This window comes from Haliaeetus leucocephalus, unplaced genomic scaffold (assembly GCF_000737465.1).
Source record: "Haliaeetus leucocephalus isolate CR32 unplaced genomic scaffold, Haliaeetus_leucocephalus-4.0 Scaffold992, whole genome shotgun sequence".
In the NCBI taxonomy this organism is placed as follows: Eukaryota; Metazoa; Chordata; class Aves; order Accipitriformes; family Accipitridae; genus Haliaeetus; species Haliaeetus leucocephalus.
Window position 1 is genome coordinate 1672959 of NW_010973428.1, and position 23864 is coordinate 1696822.

General features: G+C 42.6%; 2 protein-coding genes across 2 annotated transcripts in view; one reads left to right on the forward strand and one right to left on the reverse strand.

Moving 5' to 3' along the window:
* AGPAT4 (1-acylglycerol-3-phosphate O-acyltransferase 4) overlaps positions 1–10366 on the forward strand; it is a 63217-nt gene extending 52851 nt beyond the window's left edge. Inside the window, exons 7-8 of the mRNA XM_010584480.1 lie at positions 1086–1284; positions 10021–10366. Coding sequence (XP_010582782.1) covers positions 1086–1284; positions 10021–10112 — 291 coding nt within the window. The 3' untranslated portion in view covers positions 10113–10366. The remainder of the gene's footprint in view (positions 1–1085; positions 1285–10020) is intronic.
* Positions 10367–14058: 3692 nt separating this feature from the next.
* The window catches only part of MAP3K4 (mitogen-activated protein kinase kinase kinase 4), a 75425-nt gene continuing 65619 nt past the window's right edge, over positions 14059–23864 (reverse strand). Inside the window, exons 23-27 of the mRNA XM_010584481.1 lie at positions 22942–23101; positions 16622–16744; positions 15968–16074; positions 15582–15761; positions 14059–14610 (exon numbers count right to left, since the gene is read on the reverse strand). Of these exons, the coding sequence (XP_010582783.1) occupies positions 14590–14610; positions 15582–15761; positions 15968–16074; positions 16622–16744; positions 22942–23101 (591 nt within the window). The 3' untranslated portion in view covers positions 14059–14589. The remainder of the gene's footprint in view (positions 14611–15581; positions 15762–15967; positions 16075–16621; positions 16745–22941; positions 23102–23864) is intronic.

Genomic DNA, 23864 nt, shown 5'->3' on the forward strand with positions numbered 1-23864 from the left:
AGAATTGTCTGTGTCAACTGGAGGGTAGGTAAATGTAAAATCATAGCATAGTAGAAATAATCTTGGGGTGGTTGATAAGGACAATCTTGGCTTTGCCAGAATTTTTGGAAACAATCATGAAGTATTCCTTTCTTTGAAGAAATTTAGTACTTCATTCTGACTAAATTGAGGTTCCTTTTTATGTCAGTCTAATGCTGACTTCATTAATTAAGCAGTTTTATGTGACAACACAGATTAATAATCTTTGCTTTTGAACCAGTAGCAACGTTTTTTTTCCCCCACCCACTCTGATGTCTTGGGTTGATCACATCGCTAAAGGCAATGCCGTTCATCCATATGGGCTCTAGAGGAAGGTGCTGAATTCTACGTCTTCTATGCTTTAAAAAACACACACCACAAACAAAAAAAACCAAACCCCACCCCACTGTCTTCCTCATATTATACTAAAAGGGAGTCCTTTGTCAAAACCAGTGAGAGATTCTAAACTGTTTGCATGCTCAACTGTCAGTAGAGAGGTTCAGCGCCCAAACTTCCTTCCGTAAGCTTCATGGGAACAAGATGAACAAGACTGCATCTATGGGACAAAGCAGACAGGAGGGGGTGGTGTTCTTTGGAGTATGGGACAAGACAGTGTCTACTCACCTTTTCTGACAGGGCCATGGATGCTGGTTTAGAGCAGTAGTTGGAGAAAACATTAGGGAACAGAGGATCTGCTGCTGAACATGTAGCCCAAACGCTTCTATAGCTTACCAGCAGTATTTGGCCAGTGGCTGCGGCTCTTGCAGGATGGTCAGGATTGTACGACCCCTCACCCTTCTTGTTTTACTGGGCTTGTTATACTCTCCAGGCATGCCATTTTTCAGGCTTTTATGTGTAGGAGAAAGAAAGGATGCGCACATCAATGTAAGCTCTTTTGTTTTGGACTGGGTGTTCATTGACTTCAAAGTACAAGCTTTCCAGCCATGACTTGTTCTTTGATCTTCCCCCATGGTTACAAGCCTGCAGAAAGACGAACATCAAAGTCAGGAATGGCTAGTTTTATTGGCAGATGGGGATTTAATTGTTGCCCTCCTTTGTTCTACTAGGATGCATTCCAGGAAGAATACTACCGAACAGGAACCTACCCAGCAGTCCCTATAGTACCACCCCGACGACCATGGACGCTTTTGAACTGGCTTTTCTGGGCCTTATTGCTGCTATATCCTTTATTCAAGCTGCTTATCAACATGATCAACAGTGGATCATCACTGACACTGGCTAGTTTTGCATTTGTCATTGTAATGGGTAAGTTTTCTGAAACAAAGATTTATTGAGGCTTACTAAATATAAACATGACTTGTGAATTCAGCAGACCATCTGAAACTATATCCACTTTATCTTGGAACAGGTTAAATAGATTCTTGTTTGTTTGTTTATTTTTGTATAGTTGTATTATTTTTTTTGTAAGAGCTGCATACAAAATGTTCTGTTTCTGCAGAAGTCAGAACAGTAACTTGCCAGTGGGTTGCCTACAAAAGGTTTCTTTTCTTGTGTAGTGTGTTACTGGGTTGCACTTTGAACGCCTAGAATAGATGCTCAAGGATAATTTATTCTGTTGAGAATTTTTTCATCTAATCATAGTCTGATATGTCATCCACTGGAAATGCGTGAACTTGTGATTTATGGACAGCCTGTTGTGGCCATCTACTCTTGACTTAATGTATCACAGGGCACAGAATATCAGAGGTGATGCCTACAGTTCCTGTGGTAGTTCTGAACTGCCTTGGTTTGTGTTTAAACTGGTATGTTATTTAAGAGGAGGAAGGAAAACAAAACAAGCAGCTGGCCCACAGAAAGGGAGGGAGTTCTCATTTGGTGTCCTTCATGGAAGCAGGAATGAGGTCAGTTTGGCAAATTACATCCTATTTGGGTGTTTGTGCTTTTTGGCATATTGGGTGCCTGTTTGAAGAATAAGTTCCCTTCCAGAATAAGTCATATATTTATAAAGCAAATATTTTCTGTGGCTGCACTGACCATCACATGTATTTATGGCTTCATCACCTTAACGTCTGTGTATATTACTATCACCCTTGGAGAAGGAAACAGAACTTCAGTCCCTCTGGCTCTGAGTGAACTTGGATGCAGAGATAGTAGAGTTAGCTTAAAAAGCCATGTCCAAAATAACAACAGAGAAAATGGGGAAACATGAAATGTTTTCTTGTCTCAGAAGTGCATCTAGAAGCGCATCTTTGCTTTCCGCCTAGGAAGTTGTTCCTAACACATAATATTTCTTTGCATTCTCAGAAGTCTGAATCTTGAGCAGGCCCCATGCTAGTCTGATCAAAATGAATTAACTAATGTCCTTTTGCCCATCTGTGAAGAGCTTGATATGGTAGGCACACAATATTCTTTTTCAGAAAGTGCCCACCAAATCAAACCCTGCGTAAGCTACTGTGGGAGCTTCTTACAAAGATAATTGGAGAAGGAAGAATTTGTGTGTGTGTGTGCATGTGTGCAGGAAATTTGCTTCTTGATGCTTTGGGCCAGGGGAAGGAAAAGAAGAGCAAGGATAAGGTCCATCATAATAGTTGGTACATTAATGTGGGCAAGGTAGAGCAAAAGGGAGGGGAATCCTGTGCTCTGGTCCTCACCTGGAGAAATTGTTGGTGCTTTTTACCCTGGGAGTGTTTTATGTAAAGAGTGTAAGAATTTCTTGGAGCAGTGACTACAACTTAGAAGCACCTTTTTTCACCCACCTTACTTGTTGGAAGGCACAAGTGGGGGGTGGGTGTGTGTGTGTGTCCGTCCCCTTCTCTGACTGGTGAATAGGATGGGAGTGAAGAGTGAGCGCTATGGTTGGGGGTGCTCCTCGGGAACAGGAGTTGTTGGCTTCAAATCCCCCTCAGTTGCAGAGAAAGGTCTATTGGTCTCCCCTATGGTTCAAAATGGATATACAACAATGGGCGGGATGAGGTATGGCACCATTGCAAATGCTACCTCCCTGGCAATAGTGCTCAAGAGGGCATTTGTTCTGCCTTTGGAAGAAATGCTGGTATAGTCTGTGTTTGGTACTGGGCTGTGAAACAATGGCCTAATGGGGCACTGAAGCTTAGCTGTTGCAAAATTTTTTAATTTCTCATCTTTCCTTCAGGATTTTCCTCTTAATTCAGTTTCTCCACTTAGTGGGCTGGTTGTTCGGGTGCCATTCCAAAGTGCCTCATTCCTTGTGTACCCTCCACAGGGAGCCTCACTGCATAATTCAGGGTTTCTGGATTTTAACCTCAGGGCTGATGCTTTAATGCTTGGCACTGTGGCATCAGACATGTTTCTGGATTTAGCCCTTATTAATTTAGTTGAGTGACACTTCACCCCCCACCCTAAGTCCGATACCATCTTGCCATTAGTGGCCTTTACAACTAAGTCATGTCTTCTCTCTATCAGGAAATGAGGGAAAGAACCTATGAAGAAAATAAGCTATGATTCTACTACGAATGGACAGCAAAAGAGCCCTTTTTTTCTTTTTTTTTTTTTCTTTTTCTTGCTGCCTTACTCCCCACTTAGCTTTCTTCTGCTTCTAGCCACAAGGAAAGATTAACAAGCAGGCTGGTGTGAGTCCTTTTTTGAATGCAGTGATAATCCAAAGGACTTGTTCTCAGGTTATTTGTAATGCTGGAGCTAACAGAAAACTACAGCAGCAGTCTGCTGCCAGAATGAACGCCTGAGCTCCCAGGCTGCAAAAGCACAACTGAGGAACACATTAAGAATGGTGAGATTAATGGGACACTGTGCAATGTGCATTGCTGCCCCATACATATCCACCACATTTGTGGGACGGTACAGGTTGCAGTCCTTTGCAACCTGTCAGAGACCCCTGAGCTTAGCAACAGCTCTGTTCTCTCTCTGAATACCTGGTGTGATCAAACCCAAAGTGCTTATAATTGGCCAGGATTTGAGTCGCAGCAGAAGATGCTGCATTGCCTGTACTAGAGGTTGTCACCTGATTAGACTCAGCCAGCCACCTCTTGCTGATGAGCAGGCAGAAAGAAAGATGATGTTGTCACTTATTGGCAGATAGCAGCCGCTGGGAAGCTGTGGAGGGAAGAGAATCTGTGGAAGTGGAAGGAAGCTCAGCCTTCAGTAAAAACAAACGAAAAGCACAGCATTTATCCTGGTCACTTAAAAGTGGATGTGTCCTTACTCGCCAAAAGAGCAACAGTTCCCTTTGTATGTTTTAGTCTGTATCTCTTTTACTATATCCCTTTAAAAGCAATGTTACTGCTAGTTGGGAATCATTGGCCTCATTCTGTGGAAGCATCTCAACTGCAGCTAAAGCTGTTGCATTGTTGTAGCCAATAGCTGAGTTTCTGTAGCAGGGCTGTTCTCCCAAAACTGTGCTTTTTATTCTGAGGGGTGTCTCTGTCATGAATGTCCTGGGAGGGATGCAGCTGTCTTCTGACAGAGGAGCAACCAGTATTTTATTTTGCAGTTCTGCCTCCAGCTTTAGGCAAGGTCTCAGAAGTGACTTTGGCAATGGCTGGGACGTAGCAGTAGATGAACACAAATGTACCTGGGAGGTTGTGACTCTTGCTGCCAGTTGAAACTGTCTGCTTGGCAGATCCAGTTTGTAGCGAAGCAGGGAGGACTGGATTTGCTGTCTTCCAGTGTGAGTGGTAATTGGTACCAGGTGGCTTAACAATTAAAGAGGAAGCTTTTTCTGTAAACCAGAGGGATTTATTTACCATTGTGATCAGATGATGAAGCTGCCTTTTCACATTGCTCCTAGTAGACTGTTTCCCTCTGTTCGTTAACTGAAGCAGCACAGGTAGCATTTGGGACGTTATTTTTTTGTATGGTAATTTGACGGCTCACCTGATACTCTGGAATCCAGAAGCTTATTGCAGTCCCTAATAGCCCATTATAAGTCAATTTCTGTTTCTAAGGGCAGATTTCAGTACCTGATAACATCACCTTTATTAGCATAGGTGCAGATAGCACAAGATGTGCATAACCCTTCAGTGATGGGAAGGAGCAGAGAAACTAGGAGGTCCTTCTACCTGGTAGCCTCTGCTTTGTTTTCAGAGTGTCATTTGTCTTTTGGACAGTCTCTGCTAATTGTGCTCTCCAGTAAAACACGGACTGGCTTGTAAGTAACTGGCTGTTCAGGTGGAAAGAGCGGTAAAAGAAATGCCCCAGGGCGGTCAAGCTGAAGTGAAAGCACTGTAATACCTCAGACCCTAACTCTCAGATCCAAGGAATGAATAACCAATGTATATATAGCTCTGCTGGTTCAGCTCAAACACTTTCAGCCCTAAATAAACAATGTCTCCTCTTTATACTGAGAATGCTGAGCCATCCCCTCTTGCTTTGCTGTGCAGCAGTTTGGCTATTTATACTTATAACAATCATTGCATTGTGCTAATATCTAACTACCAGTCTGGGACCAGGAGCCCTTTGTGATACTACTTGAACCAACACAAGGTGGTCCCTGCTTGCTCCAGAGGTTAAATGCTCAAGCAGTTTGAGGGACAAAAGTCTCTTCTGAAAACTGGCTGTAGTTTCATAGGACAGACACATGGCAAGAGATTTACGTACTTAGCTTACAACTGCTATTTAAAACTTGGGGCTGATATTTAGTGTTAAAGCAATGAGCAAGTCTGTCAAATGTTGGTATTTGTATTTGGCAGCCGCTACTTTTTTGCCTCCTCCTGCTTCCCCAATCTCATTTGACTCCAACAAACCCAGCGTTAGGTTGCCTTTCACGTTTTGGTAATTTGTGTTGAAGAGAACAACCTTCATGCTCTAGAAGTATTTTATTATAGAGCTGTCAACAGCAGTTAAAAGGAGATTGTTGGTTCTGTATGCAAAAGATGAGAGGGCTTCTCTTGGCTTTTAAATGAAGAAGTAGCTCTTACATGTCTAATGCTAAAAGCGTAATGGCATCTGGGCTTATGGCGTGGAGCCAGCAGTTAAGTATCAGTTACAGGCAAGAGAAGTATTTTATTTGAACCAAGCATAAGTAGTAATGAGCCAGCTTTGATTCTGCAGGAGCTGTATGTCTGCTATACAGTATGTGCACAGTGCTATTTATTAGAAAACCTGTTTCTGTGGATCACAGCACAAACTGTGTGTAAGTCCTTGGTGACTTGACAGTGTCCAAGTGCAGAATATGGACCAAAGGGTCGAAGCACGATGTGATCTGGGCAGCAAGGCTGTTGATGCCCATAGGCTGAGATGAGTGGAAGGTGAGGAGACCACAAACCAGCATTGTTACAGTAAGTTTTACAACAGCAGGAGGATACAAACCGTGTGTAGGATTCTGCCTGTGTTGATTGTGCCTGTTGGTGGAGCTGCCAGACAATCTGGCCTTTCAGCCTGGTGCCTAAAACTGGTTGTTTTTTTGTTTTTTGGGGTTTTTTTTGTTACTTGCTTGTTTCCTCTCCTTAATAGTACATAAGATACGCCCTAAATGGCAATTTCTACCATTCATATAAGCTTTAATTGTACAAATATTCATTTCAATGTATACCCTATATAACTCAGGTGTACAGCAGAATATATGTGGGACATTTTTATACCCATACCTGTTGTGCTGCTTATTGCACTTGCTGTGTGGTACGAGCCCCAGATAACATGAGAAGAAATCCTGAGGTGTGAGACAAAAGGTGGAAATCCTCTGCTGAGCTAAGTTTTTTGCTGAGGGAAGTGGTACTATGTGTCGGAGTGGGGGTTTTCTTGGAGCTTAAAAAATGTTCTAGGGAAGAGATTCCATTATTGGCTCTGTCGATTTGTGTTAGCTCAGCCCTCCCTCAGCCCCACCACTCTGGCAGGCAGAGCAGGTCCTCAGCAGCCTCCTGCAACTTTTGGCTGGTGGGTAATGATGGGCAGAAAGATGGCAGGAGCTCAGTTCCCTTCTGCAGTTTGCCATGGAGCAGTGCAGGGATGCCTCAGCTGATAGCTTTTCTCTCCTGCTCTTCTCAGAATGGGCTTAAACTCTCACAGCTGACTAAGTTAGGCACAATTCCTGCTCGATCTCCCTTTCTCCCCTTCCTTGTAGTAAAAAGCCCTTTAAGTTTCCCTTAGTATAGTTGTATTTAAAACAACAGCGGAATAAATCCTTAAACATGATGGTATCACCAGGGTATGCACTAAGGCTCCAGGAGGGTTGAGGAGAGGAGGCAGGCAGTGCAGGGAGAAACCACTGAGGCACCCCTGCACTTACTCCACTTTGCTTCCACAGGCTTGGCAAACATGAGCAGTCCCTTCTCCTTGCACCCCACCTTCTCCAGGGTGCTGAGGGCTGCAGGGTGAAATGAGGACAGAAGGGCAGTGGCAGCTTCTACCAGGGAGCAAAGGAGAAGGGAAAAAAAGCCCAACCAAAACTGAACTGCTGAACTAGGTATTTCTTGGTGTCCAGGCAGTGGCATTCCTCAAACTGGATGAAATCCTCAATGTGCTCTGTGGTTGCTATAACAGCTGCTCTTACTTATGCTTTGTCCATATCCAGGTGCTGTTTCTATCCCCTCTGGTTAAAGTCTTAATGCATGCTTACTATTATGTTACAATCCCGGACTGCAGGCTAAATGTTGGATCTTCCTCTCGTCTTCCCTAGCTCATGGCCATTCAAATGTCAGAGATGTTTTTTTCTTTTCTATGTGTGAAACCCTTCCCTTGTCCCAGTGGCATGCATTTCCATTCACGGACTAACAGTGGAGCGTGACAGTCTCCCTTTCTGGGCTGTTCACTGCACAGCTATCTGCCTGTGAGAGGACCCTGCTTTCCTCCCGTCTCGGCAGCCAGGAGACCCGAGGGCAGCCCCATGGGTTCCCCGTTGCACCACTGTCTGTTCAGCCATGGCTGTGTCACATCATGTGTGACTCGTCTGGTATCCAGTTACCACCTGCACTTCTGAAAACTGTCAATTTACTGTCATACTACAAAACACGAGTGTGTAGTTGATTGGTTTAGTTTCAAGTGCTGGTATTTTGAAAGAATAAAATACACAGTGCCTTTCATGCAAGCCAATCAAACAGAAGACAACAGCTGAGGTGGGAAGGCACCTCTGGAGATCAGCTAGTCCAAAGCCCCAGCTCAGAGCAGGGTCAGCTTCAGCAGGTTGCTCAGGGCTGCGTCCCATCGATGGAGACTCCACAGCCTCCCTGGGCAGCCTGTGCCAGTGCTCCATCACCTGCACAGTAAAGACTTTTTTCTTCCTTTTTTTTTTACTTATGCTCAGAGGGAACCTCCAGTGTTTCATTGCCTTCTGTCCTGTCACTGGGCGCCACTGAGAAGAGCCTGGCTCCATCTGCTTTACACCCTCCTTTCAGATATTTATGCGCATGGATAAGATCGCACTGCGCTTCTCCAGGCTGTGAACAGTCCCAGCTCGCTCAGCCTCTCCTCATACGAAGGACGCTCCCTCCACTCCCTTAATCATCTCTGTGGCCTTCACTGGCCTCACTAGTACGTCCGTGTCTCTCTTGTACTGGGGAACCCAACTGGACCCAGCACTCCAGATGTGCCTCACCAGTGCTGAGCAGGGTGGGAAGGATCATCTCCCTTGACCTGCTGGAAACACTCTTTCTAATGGAGCTCTGGGCAGCTTCATACTCCTTTCCCACGAGGACACACTGCTGGCGCCTACCAGGAAGGCCAGGTCCTTCTCTGCAAAGCTGCTTTCTAGCCTATCTTACTTAAATAATATACATTTGGCTTTTTCAAGTTGCCTTACCTACTTACAGTTACAATATTTGTTCAATAGTCTGTGCTCCACTTTAGAACAGGTTGCTTGAAGCACAAGAGAAATAGCTATTTAAAAAAGTGATGGTTTTGCATGGTTGAAGAGGTAGTGCCAGGTTACAGGTGGCCAAGCAAGCAACTAGTAAAGCACAGGGGCAGCACTGGTTACAGCTGACAGGCCTCTCCCATTCCTGTGCCGAAAAAAGCAGCGAATGCCAGGACACAGGGTGTTGTATCGTCAGCCCTCGTAGTGGTGCAAAGCCTCCGGATTCTCTTGGTGATCTTGAGGTCTGACTTGACCATAAAGAGGCCTTTGGCTGGTAAGGAATTGTTCAGGGTCATATTAAAGAGGTAAGGACTGATGGGAATGAGACATTGCGAGCACCTCACAGGACTAGGTCTTTTCACCATCAGTCAGCAAGAAACTGGGATTTGGAGGCTTAGGGGGGAGGTTCCTGGCTTTCTTGGTTTTTTTTTTGGAAAAAGCATTTGGAGCAGAGGGAGGGTGTTTGTGATGCCCAGGTAGGTTTAGGCCTGAAAGAAGTGTGGCAGTTTTGGATATACACAGTAGCTGAGCAGAAGTTTGGGGAGTAACAGCTGTGAGGGGAGGGGAAGGCCAAGGCCTTAGGCTAAGTTGTGTTTAACGTAAACAGTTGCTTCAGGAACCACAAATTATATTAAAAAAAAAAAATTTAAAAAAATCAATCCCTGTGCATGGTAAATTATTACCACTAAATCAATTAGAAAAGTCTTTTAAATTAACCTGGCCTCTTGTAATGGACTGTTTCATGAGCAGTAGTTTAAAATGCCACAACTTACTTTTTGTTGTTGTTTATGAAGATCTGAAGTGCCTTCTTTGCACTTGCTCATGCTCTTCCAGGCACGGGGCTGTTGAAAGCAGGCACAATTCCCTTCCCCTGTCACACCTCGCATGTGGATACATTAGTACAGCTTGTCACTCAGCTCCTGGGAGGCAGTAACACCAGTGGCCCCAAAGCACCCCCTTCTCCCAGCCAGCCTTGGCTAAGGTTTAACAGGGCTGAGCACATCATGCCTGTGCCTCCCACCCCCGTGCTGCTTCATGTAGCCTCTTTCTTCCCTGCTGGTGGGAGAGGTCATGTCTAGCCTGGGGCCAGCAAACTAGAAGCTTCCTTAATGAAATAATACTGTGAGGGCTGCTTATGTGATACAGGAGCGTACTTTTCATCGAAGGTCAAGTATGGGTAGTTACTACTACTGCTGTGCTGCTGTACAGGCCTTCAATTTCTGTCTGCAAACTGCTTTTGTTCTTTATTTTTATTGCAGCTTCTGTTGGTGTCAGATGGATGATAGGCGTTACAGAAATTAATAAGGGCTCCACCTATGGCAACAATGACAACAAGCAGAAACAAAAGTAGTGTCTTCAGACTGCTTCAATCCAAAGGGAACAAATGCAACTTCTGAAAACTCAAGTGCATATCATGGTCCTTCAAGTGAGATCGAAGGGAGCATAGGATAAGCAATTGCCACACATACCTGAATTTGTGCTCCTGTTATTTTTCTCTGGGGGTTTGGGCTGGATGACACGCTTGAAAGATGCACTCCTTCGTACACTCTCCACAACAGGTTTGCATTTGTTTGTTTGGTTTGTTTTCCTATAAAGTGTCTTAAGTTTTGAAGAAAAAAAAAAAATTCCAGTATGCTTGTATGATGAGACTCTACCTGGAAACTAACTGGAGCTGCAGCCTTTATCTTTCTTAACTTGCTCTAAGGAATGGATTAATGTCAGAAGATTGTTACAAGATGATTAAAATTGATAGTTGTGTAGATCACTTGTTAACAGTTTAACAACTATAATCTGTCAATGTTTAAATACGGTAAGATGCTCTGCTTGGTTATACCAGTATTGGACTGAAGAAGCTCTACTGAACTGGCAGAACTGCAGTAGAGTTTTTCTACATCTGTAACTTATTCCCACAGTGTGCACCACATGGGCCCTCTGAAACTTCAGCCAGTCCCCAGCTAAGGGCCCACTGGGTTAGATCAGAGCCTTGCAGTGGCATAACCTGGAGTGGAATTTGGCCTTGCAGCCTGAACAGAGCTATGTTACCCACTGCCACATTTGTCCCCAGGCGATGCATCAGAGGGATAGCCAAAACCTGTGATTCTTTTGAGAGTAAATGCCATTTATAGTTTGGAAAAACTGAGGTAACAGAATTCCTTTCAGCTTTAAACACTGATTAAAGTTCTAACTTTAAAAAGCCTTCCTAACAATGGTGGAAACAAAACAACTGGGTATGCTGTAGCTAAGTAACGCAAAGCATGCATTAAAAGTTATGCCCCATACCCATACTGTTGTGATCCCAATTAAAGCTGCTTGTCTGTCTTTTCTGATAAATTAATTTACATGGTGCCTCGTAACAGCCAGCCTGAGGTAATAGTTAAATTATCTTTTGCTTTTCTTTTGTGGAGAAAAGGGGAAGTAGGAGAGAGTATTGGTATGGCTTAAGAGTTTTTTATGGCTGTCTGGACTTGCTTTGACACCCTTCTGAATTAAATAAAACTAGAATCAAGCTCCTTGGGAAAACAGTGTTGTTCTGACATCTCTACTACTGATTCCAGGGCAGCCTCCTCTTGTTTTTAAACTTCAAGGGTTAAGGATATGCAAGTTACCAAAAAGAGCTTGTTTCAACAGAGAAAAATGGAGAAGAGACTGCCAACTACCAGCAATTATGATTGAAAAAAACCCAATCTTTTAAAATTTAAAGATACTGATGCTGAGCAGTGGGGATTATGATTGGCACTTTCAGTGATGGTACATTTTCATTGCACATGGGACTAAACCATGATAGTCTGGGAATGAAGAGCCTGTGTGTCTCTAGAGAAGAAAGCGAGCAGTCTTAGTTCTAGCAGCTGGAATTAAAAAACATTTCTCTTTTCCTGTAACAAAACTGAGGCCAGAAGAAACAGGGGCTAATACAACAAAATACGAATCATTCCATGAAATATGCATTTGCTGTTCAGTACATCAGATCATCTAGAAACTAGTCTTTTTAATATGCAGCACCTAAAGAACAGGTGGAGTAGTGCTTTTAGCATGGGGCAGTAAGTGAAGTTTTTCGAGAGTGGAGGCAGTAAAACGTACACTGTGAAGGAACAGGCCTTGGGAATTGTCAGTGACTAGTCTGGGGGGCTCTCTTCCCCACCTCCATTCCCTGTGCTCTCAAGGTTTCTGGAATAGGCTGTATGATGTCATGAATGTAAACATGGGCTTTAGTGTAATTTTCCCAACACATGAAATAGAGCCTCAGACCAGAAAATATTGCTGTGCTTAGAAAGCTATTCTTTTAATAAAGCTTATGTCCTGCACTCTATTTGCTAAAACAATATTAACAGTGGAAAACTGAATATTACAACCTGTAGTAGTGTCTGAAGGTCCAGCTATCCCATAGTAATGCATTAGGCATGTTAATAAGCCAGACCTGGAGACCCTGTACACAAGACTGAAAATGGGTGGGGGTGGACAAGAGAAAAGATCTCTCCAAGCACATTACTGTAAGCCTTACCTGCCAGATCCAGCGGGCTTTTTTCAGGGTGGTAGAACGAACCCTCTGTGCAGGAGTGAGCAGTTCTGAGCAGCAAATACGTATTCCTGTAGTGCTAGAGACTAGCTTTTTTGCCTTTTTAAAGAGCCACTGATAGAACATGCTGGTAGGGAGACACTTAACATTCCTTATGAATCTTAGCCCTTTCCTCTCCAACTGCATGCAGTGTCACTTCTCCCAGAGGAAAACACCAAACATATACGTACTTTGGAAAGAGCATTTAGACTATTTCATACCCATTTCCCTGGGACCAACCCTTAGAACAGGCTGAGGGCTAAACACACCACTCCTGGATCCGTCCTAAGCACTTCTAGAAGTCCCAGCACACAAGGACTGCACCACTGGGCCCTTCCAGCATTCCCTGGCAAACAGAGAAAGCTTAAAGGTACTTGCCAAAGTTACACTAGTCCAGTTCACTGTATTAAAAGAATGACATACATCATTACGGAGCAGCATTTGCCCCTCGTCCCCACAAGCAACTGTATGTTCTACAACTGCCTTAACAAAAGTAGTCTTAACGTTTGTTTATACAAAAATAAAAGTATAAAAAGCTGACGTGCAGTGAATGAGTTTTCTTTTGGTCAGCAACAATGAACTAGTAACAGTTTACTTTTCACCTTTATCCCCTGACTCCTAAAAGCTGTCCACAGTTCCTCTCTGCATACAAGGGCACCTGAAACAAGGCAAATGAGGACACAAACCGTTCGGATACTTCTGATATACTGCAAAGCAAAGCACATGGCAGGCCAGGGGGGGACTTTTACCTCAGGTACTTTCATAGTCCATGACAACATACCTCCCCTCCTATTGTAACTGAAAATAAAGAACTGAAGAGGAGGGAAAGTCTTTGTTTAAATTCAACATTGTATTTTTGAGATCCTAGATACAGTGCACTGGTGACCTGCACAGTGAGGCTTGTGCTTTTCTAGATTTAAATGTCAGATTTCATGACACCGTCTCAACAGCTCACCCACCTGTAACAAACCAAAGATTTGTGGATTAAGAGGAGAGAGAGGACTTCTTTAGAATAAAGCCAAATATTAAAAGGAAGTAAGTAAATAAGTTCACTACTTACTTCATCAGTTAGTTACCCATTTTAAGGTCTAAAGCTGTAACAGGAAAATGTAAACTTGCAGTAATGCTTACAAGTAACAGTTTTAAGTAAGTAAGTCATCTGTTTGTAATTAATAGCAAGTCAAACAAAATAACTAGATCAAGTGTTGCAGATTGCTGCTTCTAATTGCTAACCACTTCTAACCTCTCTCCATTTTCTGAGACCAAGGACAAGCGGGGTGGTGAGGACATCAAAGTCCAAGATCAGAAATCGTTTTTAAAAAGCTAAAGTTAAGAAAGTTCTTGGTTTTGCCAAATGGAACAAAAGAATAATCTTAACCAATTCTCCTCTTGGCCACAGAAGGGCCATGCAGACCACTCCCTGTTCACAGTACTCACATTCAAGAAGAAAGTAATTTCAGACCACGACTCTATTATCCCTTATATGACAGGTAGTGTCAGGAATTGCACATCACCTTATTTCTTCAGGAGAGGATGAAGGGGGTGACCTTAATTCTATTATGACCTATGTAAGAAGCACCTTACACTGCACATGTTGAACTTGACAAAACATGGACTACTGCAGTAAGAGAAGCTTATTCCAGTTAGGTTAGCTTAGCAGTATTACACAAGCATTGAAAAAAAGTTTAAAATGTGACACCACCCCACATACTTATTTTGAGAAGAAAAACCCTTCACCAACAACTCCTAAAATAAACCATTTATTGAGAAAAAACTTTTTTTAAAATTTCATTAATCAGCCTTGTGCATAACAAATCTGAAGCTTGCCAAAAACAAATAAAACAAAAAACCAGTAAAAGTTCACAGTCAGTGCACTCAACAAACAGATTAAAAAACAAGGTCCATAACGCCTGATAACACTACAGCATTTTCTGAACCTAAAGAGTTCAAAAATACTACATATTTATTAACATTACAGTTCTCAATCAAATGAGAAACAGGAGAAAGAACAAAAAAATGTATGGTCCATATACAGTAGTAATGGCACTTTCACTGAAACATGCAGCTTCTTCCAACTTGCGGACACTGTCACATGAGCAACATGTGCCAAGTAAAACATACAGGAGCAGCAGAGAAAGTGACGCTCGTCACTTGTGCAGTCTTCGTAAGTTCAACTTTTATACTGTTTCTCAGCACAGTCTTTATGTAAATATTACATACAGTAGTGATTAAAAGATATCTTGCCAGAATAAAAAAGGCCAGAGAGTGAAAAACTTCATTCTTCGTCTGTGCAAACCTGTGAAGGGGACAAAAGGCAATTAATTCAATCATCTCCCTGCTGCAGCAAGAAGGTGACAATGCATCAGTTTCTTTAGCACCTTCACTGAACATCTCTGAAGCTTTCTTCTTTCTCCCTTGTCACACAGATAACGAATTACAAGTGTTTATATGTGAATACTGATGTTTCCACTGTCACCATGCAACTCTTGCGTGCCTACAGAAGCGTTCTGCCTCTGTGATGGATGGGATCTGGCTACAGTTGCAGTGACGAGGGGGATGGGTGTGATGATCCCAAACACACTCATATTGAACCAGAATACCAAAGTGAACAACTTTATGCTTGGCAACTGGGACAAAATTCAATAACCTACTGTGCTGCTACTTCTTCAAAAAAAGGAAGTTACTGATACACCTAAATTTGTAGCTGTGAATATTTGTCTATTCTTAAGCAAAGAATCAAACGACAGTTCATGCAAGAACTGCAGACTGTTATGCCAGTTGCCAGATAAACATTCAAAGTGAACTTAACATTAAGTATGAACTTAAAAGCAGACCCTTGCACTGAAGAATGGTAGAGTTCTAACACATGTGCTTGTTTCACTTTTTATGGAGGGGACCCTTATCTCTACACTCTAGAAGTCTGTGCATATGTACTCACTAAAATTTTAGGCAGAGCCCTTGGCAGATCCAAATAACTACCACCAAGTTGAAGCTTGACAAGTCTTTTTAACATAAAGATAATGCATCTCAAAACAGCAGTGAAAGTTGACTGCATGGTACACACCAGATTTTTAGTCAAATGTTTGCTAGCAACATCACACGTGCTTCTGAAAAGTTGCCACACCTTGTTTTCTGGACAGCATCAACTTGATACCAGCCTCCCACCGTGACACAAAGCCCTGTGGCATAGCTGCAAATGATGAAGCCAACTAAAAGCTGTTTCCAATTCCCATCTACAGTCTTTGGAGCCAAAGCTATGAGACAAACCTTGACAAAAGGATGATCGAGGAGCTGGCTGGCCGTCCACCTCATCTTCGGGTCACTTTCCAGGCAGTGGCAAAGGAAGTCTTTCCCTTCTGGGCTCACTTTGTCTGGAATAGGAGGTTTATGACCCATCCCCACTTTATACATGATCTGGAAGTTGTGCTCATATTCGTGCCAAGGCCTCTGCAACAGGTAACAGCATTGCTGAGTGCAAGGTGTAGTGAGCAACTTGCTATGCAATAGCACATATATTTCTGTACCCCAGGAAATTAAAAGCCACCCCAGTACTTGCAGACTTCAGTGTGACAAATTCCTGGAAGTGGGACCAGAATTTGCAGAGAAACTGCTAAGAACAGTTTGCAGTCATTCAGTACGTGAAACATCCCTACCTTGCCGGTGACCATCTCTATAACAACACAGCCCAGGCTCCAGATGTCTGCTGCACGTCCGTGCCCTTCTCCTTTAGCTCTAGTAATTACTTCTGGAGCCATGTATGCTTTGAAACAACACAGATGATGTCATCAGTTCATACAGCAGAAGAACAGTAAGTGATTAATTGGGCAAACCAAATGCTTTTTAATACATCTGTAATGAATTACCACTCAGCTTTTCTTGCTAAGTTTTGTCATTTGCTGGCTTCTTGTTCTTTGACACGTTTGCAGCATCACTGTCTTTCAGTTTGAAAAAGAATAGTGAAAATGCTGGTACAGTATATGCTTTCAGTTATTTTCATTTTTTAAAAATAGATTAAGCAGCTGTTCAGTAAGAACAGTACTGTTTCAGTAAGGCTGCAGAGAAAGATACAACCCCAGAAAACACAAGCTCCAGCATCTTTATAATTACTGAACAAATACAATATTATTTCTCGCGTTACATCACTCACTGATTGTTTTGACTTCTGGATGTAAAGTACATCTAACCAGCTAAGATAAAATCAAGTTTCCTTGAAACACATCATTTTACTCCAGCACAGACTTTGGCAAAGGTATCTATCTTCTTTTACGGTAACTAGACAAGTATTTGCCTAGCACATGCTTCCTTACCTGCAGTCCCCAAAGTACTGTTCACTTCTCCAGGCATTGTCTGGGTGTTGTTCTTAAGTTTCACTGAGCAGCCAAAGTCTCCTAGTTTAATCAGTCCAGATGAGGTAAGAAAGATGTTCGCTCCTAGGAAACATAACAAAAAACAGTAACACTTGTTATAAATGAGTGCTGAATTAAGGAACGAGGGCTTCTCAGTATACTCTTGGAAGTTACACAGTAGAGAAGAGCTGAATTCGCACTTAGATCTTTACCTGTGGATTAAATGTGGAATATGATAGCATTAGACATGTTCCCTGAAGGGTATATTACCATTAGCCAATAGGATTTTTGGTGGGTTTGTGTTAAATCTAAGTGTACTGGAAGTTGACAACAAGAAGTGTTCAAAACACAAAGCAGTACAGCAGGCAAACTCATCAGCTTTCCATACATGCTTGTTACGAGAAATTACTCCTCCAGGAATTTATGAATTCCAGTGCTTATCCTTGTGAGTGTTGCACTGCAAAAAAACACCCGTCCTTAAGGAGCTTCCTGGCAGAGGCCATTGCTGTGTACCTCCCACCAGCCATCTTTTCAGTTCTGCCGAGTCAAGACAGATGATGTCATACAGCTGTGTCGTCACAGCCAACTTGCAAAATGGAGCCTACAGTATTTTATTTCATGTACGACCAAATGCCCACTGCTATTGTGCTCTACTTCCAAAAGAATTTCTGGAGGAGGGCTACTGTTACAATAGCTGGCTACACTGCCAGTTTACACTAGAAAACATCTCCCTAGCATAGCTGAGAATCTCCAAGGGGAATATGCAGTTGGCTTCAAGTCACTTGCTCTCTGCAACACTGCAAAATAAGCCAAGTGGTTTTGATAACAAGTGGTTTTCTTTCGTTCAACACCCTGCCAAAACACATGTTGACAGCCAACAGAAAACAGGTAGAGCAGAAGCAGCTCACTATTTATGTCAGGCCGAATCCTGGATTCTGCAAGTACCACAATGACACCACAAGTAGGTTGCAAGAGTCACCTGGCAGAAACAGAGCTTCAGCTGCGATCTCTCTTGAGGAAAGATTAATGCTTTGCACAGAACAAAACTGCCTGCCTACTCTAGGAGTAGGCAAATGTTGGGGACTTTGTTACACATGGCCTTTTTCCATGTCACACAGAAGATTCTTTCAAAAATTGCTCATCCGAATACAACCTTCAGAAGTTTCTCACTTCTGTTCCACCTTGAACACAGGTCAGCGCAGGAATTCTTGGCTGCTCCTCCTTTGTGTTATGTTTTCTTAGTTAATGACTTTTTTCCAGTTAGCTTGACTGGGCATCCCCAAGATATTAATGGAAAATAAAAAGAATCCTCAAAAAGCTCAAGTCAAAAAAAGGCAGTGCAGGTCAATGATGCCAAACCCCTGCCCATTTCTCAAAGGACTTCTCTAACTACTGTGAGAATGCTTGATAACTAAAGCAAGATTTATTTAGTCCAAGAGGTGTTGCGCAGAACTGCACTATAAAAGCAGGAGAGAAATCATTAACAGAAATAAATTCCAACCTTTAATTACTGTAAGCCTTTTACAAGTTCTGAAAGAAGAATTGACTTTCAGTGAATACAACTCTTCTGCACATTGTGTCCGTAAGTTTTCCACTCCTGGCATTCAGGTGCCTGCACGTACTCAGGATCAGAATACTTTGGCTGGGTTCTGCAGTTTGCCATCAGAGGGACATACGTGTCCAGAGTCACCCTGCAATCACAGGCACTGGGTAGGAGCTGGGAGCTGGGTAGGCCATCCCTCAGCTCCTTGAATGAAAGAGAATCCAGAAACACACCAAAGCAGTACAAGAAGGCAGCTCGACGGGACACTAAATAAGAGCTATGCATTAGAAGAGTGACAGTTAACTCTATCAGCAACTTCTTCCTTTGAACTACTGCCTGCAGCTTTTCTTTTTCTAATGATTTTCAAGCAATTACTTGTCATATTTGAAAGTAGGCACGCTTAGCCCACACAAAGAGCTTAGGAAAAATGGCGATCACTAGCAAACACTTTTACAAGGATGTTTTGGAAACCTATGTTCCCGTTTCTCAAGAAAGCAACAAGCAAATTTCATGGAAGGCTACAAAGTGGTTTCTGATTACTGCAGTGGGTGGAAACCGGCAGAGCTGAAGTGCAACCATCTCCTGACTGAATCTAAAGCTATTGTGATAGTTTGGTTTAATAGTTTGGTTCAGAATCTACTTAGAAGTCCTTTCAAACTAAAGTTTGTCCCTTTAAAAAGAAAGTAATGACAATTTAGTACCAAAGTTTCACTGCGAAGAAAAAGAGACCACTTGAAGACTCATGTTGCTGACACCTTCTGTCAGCTGAATAAGGCTTCCACTGATACGTTGTTCGCTGGAGCCTCTGTTTTGTAAGCTGCTTGGTCTCTGCTTCAGAGACCAAGACCAAACTCTAGGAGTCTTTAAAAAGGGTCTCCTTGTTAGAGGAAACCTGCACAGGATACAGCAGGACCTGGGTAAGGGAACAAGAGAGACAAGGGCAGTACTTTGAGGGTGCTAGGTGCTTTCTACCTTTGACAGTTAATGCTGCTAGGAATGTAACAAAATTCCTACTATATCTGCATGGTTAATAAGCAAAATAAAACTAGAGACTATGGCTAAAACAGCAAAAAGGCACAACACACCCATCTGTTTCTTCTCTCCTCCTACACATCACTATCAAAAGCATCTTCACTGGATGTACTTGGCAGAGGCAAGAGGCAGCCCAGTTCTGCACAGCCCTACTGCCATTTATACCATGAGATCTTCTGGGCAGACTGCAAACAAAGAGCAAATGTCAAAAGCTGTACCCTTGCCAGAGAGAACTACAGCTATGACCCAAAGCATTTAAACTAGTTTCATGCCCTGTATCTCTGTACCAAGTCAGCCCTGTATTAAGCACAGTGGAAACTGCAACAGCGTGATATTCCAAAGGTGCTGGTGTAAATAATGCAAGTCCGAGGAGCAGTACCAAAAGCCCCGCTAAAGGCTGTGGCATAATTCCACAAAGAGGGGCAGCTCATAGACATTCCTCAGCCATTACTTAAGTAGTGCAACAGCCAAATTCATTCAAGGAACAAGCAGGCCATATGCTACCCTTCGATGAGAAAAAAATCAGCGTTGGCATCCTCTTTTACTTTAGAAAGTGTGACATGTGCCCGTAGTCTCCTGTTGAACAGCCTTCTGTCTCTTGTTGGATGGCCTTCCTTCCCCTCTGCTCACCATGAAGACATGAAGGCAGGAATAGCAGAAATTCTGAGAGAGCTATCAACAAAGTTAACAAGAGTTAACACTTTGATGAAGACTTCCTGGCCTTGAGCATCTCATTCACAGGTTTCTGATCTACTAAAGCTTCAGATACAATCCCTTCATTTTCTGTATTCATTCTGAAAACGCAATCCAAGCAGCCTTCAGGAATATGCCCTTCTCTCCCAGAGAGAAAGCACCAAGCATGAAACCAGTGATTAATTCTTGTCAATTCAGCACTTGCGAGACCACGCTTGGAGTGCTGTGTCTTGGGTTTGGGCTCCCCAGTACAAGACAGACATTGACATACTGGACAAAACCCAGCAGAAGGGCATCAAGATGGTCAGAGGGCTGGTGCACACAAGGTACAAGGAGAGGCTCACAGATGGGTTTGTTTAGCTTGAAGAAGGGAAGACTGGAGGAGTGTGTGTGTGTGTGTAATTTATTGCTGTTTTCAGCTGTGTAATGGGAGGATATCAAGAAGATGGAAACAGGCGTTTTCCTCAAAGGCACACTATGAAAGGATACGGAGCAATGGACACAAATAGCAACTTCTGCAAATTGCAGGGAGGTATCAGGAAAAAGTTTTTCACAGCAAGGATAGGTCAGTCATTGGGACAGGAGCCCAGAGAAAAGGGAATCTCCGTCCCTGGAGATACTCATAACTCAACCGAACAAGATCCTCAGCAGTCTGATCTAATCTGACATTCGATCTGATACTGAGGTTGGCCCCGTTTTGAACAAAGACTCCCTTCAGCATTAAATATTCCATCGTTCTTGATCATTGAGCAGAACAGCTTCCTTGCAAAAAGTGAAGTAATTGTATCTGAGGAATCTGGGCTTAGCCACAGGGGTTAAAATCCAATACCCAGGACAGAGATAAAAAAACCCCAACAAACCTATCCCAGAAGACTTAATCACCTGCTACATATTAGACCAACTACTTTACACATTGATGCAGACTAATCAAAACCAGGGCAGCCAAGTGTAACAACCAACTGACACTACCCTCAGTTCACTCTCAGAACCATGGGTTGAAAAAGGATTCAAGGCAGCTGTGTCTTGCTTCATCTTTTACATTCCTAGAACTGGATGCCATAACAGCATCCAAAGGACAACGGTGACACTAGTGGATGCTGCTAACCGGAAGACTCCATTTTTGGGCACAAGGTACTTGAGACACCAACTGCAGGACACGTATAAACAATTACTCTAAGAATTGGTTATCTGCTGCTGAAAGAAACAGATCCGCAGTGATATTTAGCAAACTGGCCATGAGAGTGTGATCTGACAGCGAGATTTCCATAGGAAAGCAGTTTTAACAGCCTGAATGACATATTATCATTCTTCCCTATCAGAAAAATAAGAGTACATAAGAGCTAAAAGTAAAACCAGAGTTTTCTTTACTGCTGTTAGCCTGAAAACTTGGGGATGCAATGTTAGCATAAAAGGAGACAGAGAGCAAGAGACTTCCAATGTAACTTCAGGCATCCTTTATAAAAATACTCTCTGTGGTCTATCTTCATATTCTGTCACTAAGTTTCACGAAGGTCTACACATAAATGTGTCTGCAGTGACCCTCTGTTTACAGCTGCTGTTATTCTCAAGGAACACCCCAATATTTGGTATGAGGAACCTGTTGCAACAGAAATGCCCTCAGATAACATAGCATTACAGTTCTGTTACACAGCTCTTCTCACTTCACTGCATTTCCCTGATGAGAGGAAGACCTATTTGGAAACATATCCAGAAATCAGCAATGACATAGAGCAGCACAAAAGAAATCCCTGTCAGTCAGCCTTGGATTTTGATCACAACGAGCTTCCAGGAGAGTGTAATCCAGCTAAGCAGAACCTGGACATGGAATGATCAAGTGAAGGGCAAGGAGGGCACTGTGAAAAGCACGGAGGGAAATCCACAACTGGAGAGAAACCTTTGGTCAGGAAGGAGAACCAGAAAAGGCAAGATTGCTGGGGAATGGGAGTGAGGGAAAGTGTTTTCTAGGAAAAAAAGCCAAAACTGACTCAAGAGTGGCCTACCTGGGTGGGAGGCCTCTGGATCGTAGATAGTTCTTTTCCCAAATGAGAAGCACGAGGCCAAAGGACCAAGAGCAACTGGGAACCTCCTACACTGCTGCGGTGATTCAAAACCCTGTGAGCAAGAGGGACATAGAAACCCAGCATCGTTGGGTTGCACTGCCTTGTCATAAAATGAGCATTTGCAGGGCATATTGTGTGCATTGTTTCTCCTACCTTCTGTTAAGTTTCTGCTATAGGTGAGCAAAGTATGCCAGACTAACAAAACCAAGATAACTAGACATGGAGGATGTTCTTGGAAGGTGCAGGAAAAGAAAAATGAATGTGAAATGCGGACTGACACTGGGTGCCTTAAGCAAATGCCAAAACCACCCCCCCTTCAGTTACTGTAGTTCCAGTCTGCTCATTTTGTAAGCAAAAGCTGAGAACCAAGCATGAGTAGATAAATGTATGGCAGAAAACCCCACTAGACAAGAAATTTTACCATACCCCTTTAACTTCTTTTAACAAGACTTTTATTATTATGTTTAATCAACCATTCATCTGAAATCCTAAAACTCTTCTGGAAAATGGGAATCACAAGGAAAAGTTCTGATGAACAACTCTAGCACTTTATACTGCTTGTCAGCTCCCAGAAAACACCACTGTTTCTTGCATAGATGAGAAGAAAAACAGCATTACGTAACTCAGTGTATTAGTACTAGAAATAAAAGGACCAAAATTTGAGTTTGGATGAATCCCCAACAATCTTAACCTCTACAGAAACTGTATAAATCATGGGCAGAACTTACAAGTTTGCAATGCCAACTGTGAACGTTTTTTATGTTCTGCACTTAAAAAGGAGCACATAACTAGCCAATAACTTGTAAATTGAAAATTGAAAAATGAGTGGAAGGCTTTGTACACTTAATGGCTGTAGAGATAACGTGCACTAAATCTGCAAATACGTCCCCCATTATTCCCCCCACCCTCATCTACAACACTGAAACAACATTACCTTTTATGGTTAACATTACCTTTAATGTCTCGATGAACAATACCATGTTCATGTAGTACATTGATAGCAATCGTGATTTGCTTTGAGTAGAGCCTAATGACATGCTCCTGAAGGCCCAGTTTTGATACCTCCTCCAGAGTGCCCTCATCACAGTACTCCATGAAGATGTACATTTCTTCCTGTTGTGGGAACCAAACCAGATTTCATTGGGTTTTGTTGTTTTGGGGTTGTTTTTTTTTTTTTTTTTTTTGGTTTTTTAAACACTGAATTAGGATCAAGTTTTCCTTCCATCCTTCATTGTTTATGAAAAGAGTAATGGAAGTACCATGTAATGTTGTAATGGAAGTACCTCTTACCATGGAATATCTAATAAATCATCTCTTCAGAACTCTATGCTCTTGGGTATGCTTCAATCTAATATATTCTATTGCACAGCTATGGAAAAATCTCTGCCACATGTCTATCTGCATCATTTCTAAGTAACTGATACTATTTGGTGGTATAAAATATGTTACTTTGGCATCAACCAAAAAGCACTTTGGAAATCTTGTAGGTTTATTATGCAGAAATACAAAACGATCCTTTGCATATTTAGAAAAAAGGCAAAATGATGGTTTGGGCTTGTGGTGGTTGGTTTTTTTTCCTCTCTCCTAGTTCCTGCAATATCATGTGTTGATTTCTTGGGGAGGGCAAGTTTTTTGTTGTTGTCTGTGGCTTGAACAAGCATGCCAACTCTAACTCACTTTAAGGATAAGTTAGGTTCTTGTTCCCTTTCTCTGTCTCCAAGCCCAGCCAATTTCAGCCAGACTTAATTAATACAAAAAGATGGCAAAGACACTAAGCTCTTAGAACTAGCCGAGAAACCAATGATACAGGGGCACAGACATCCAAAGTTGTGTCCCCAAGTAAATAAATGCAGACAGAAAGCAGCCTTTGTCCCCT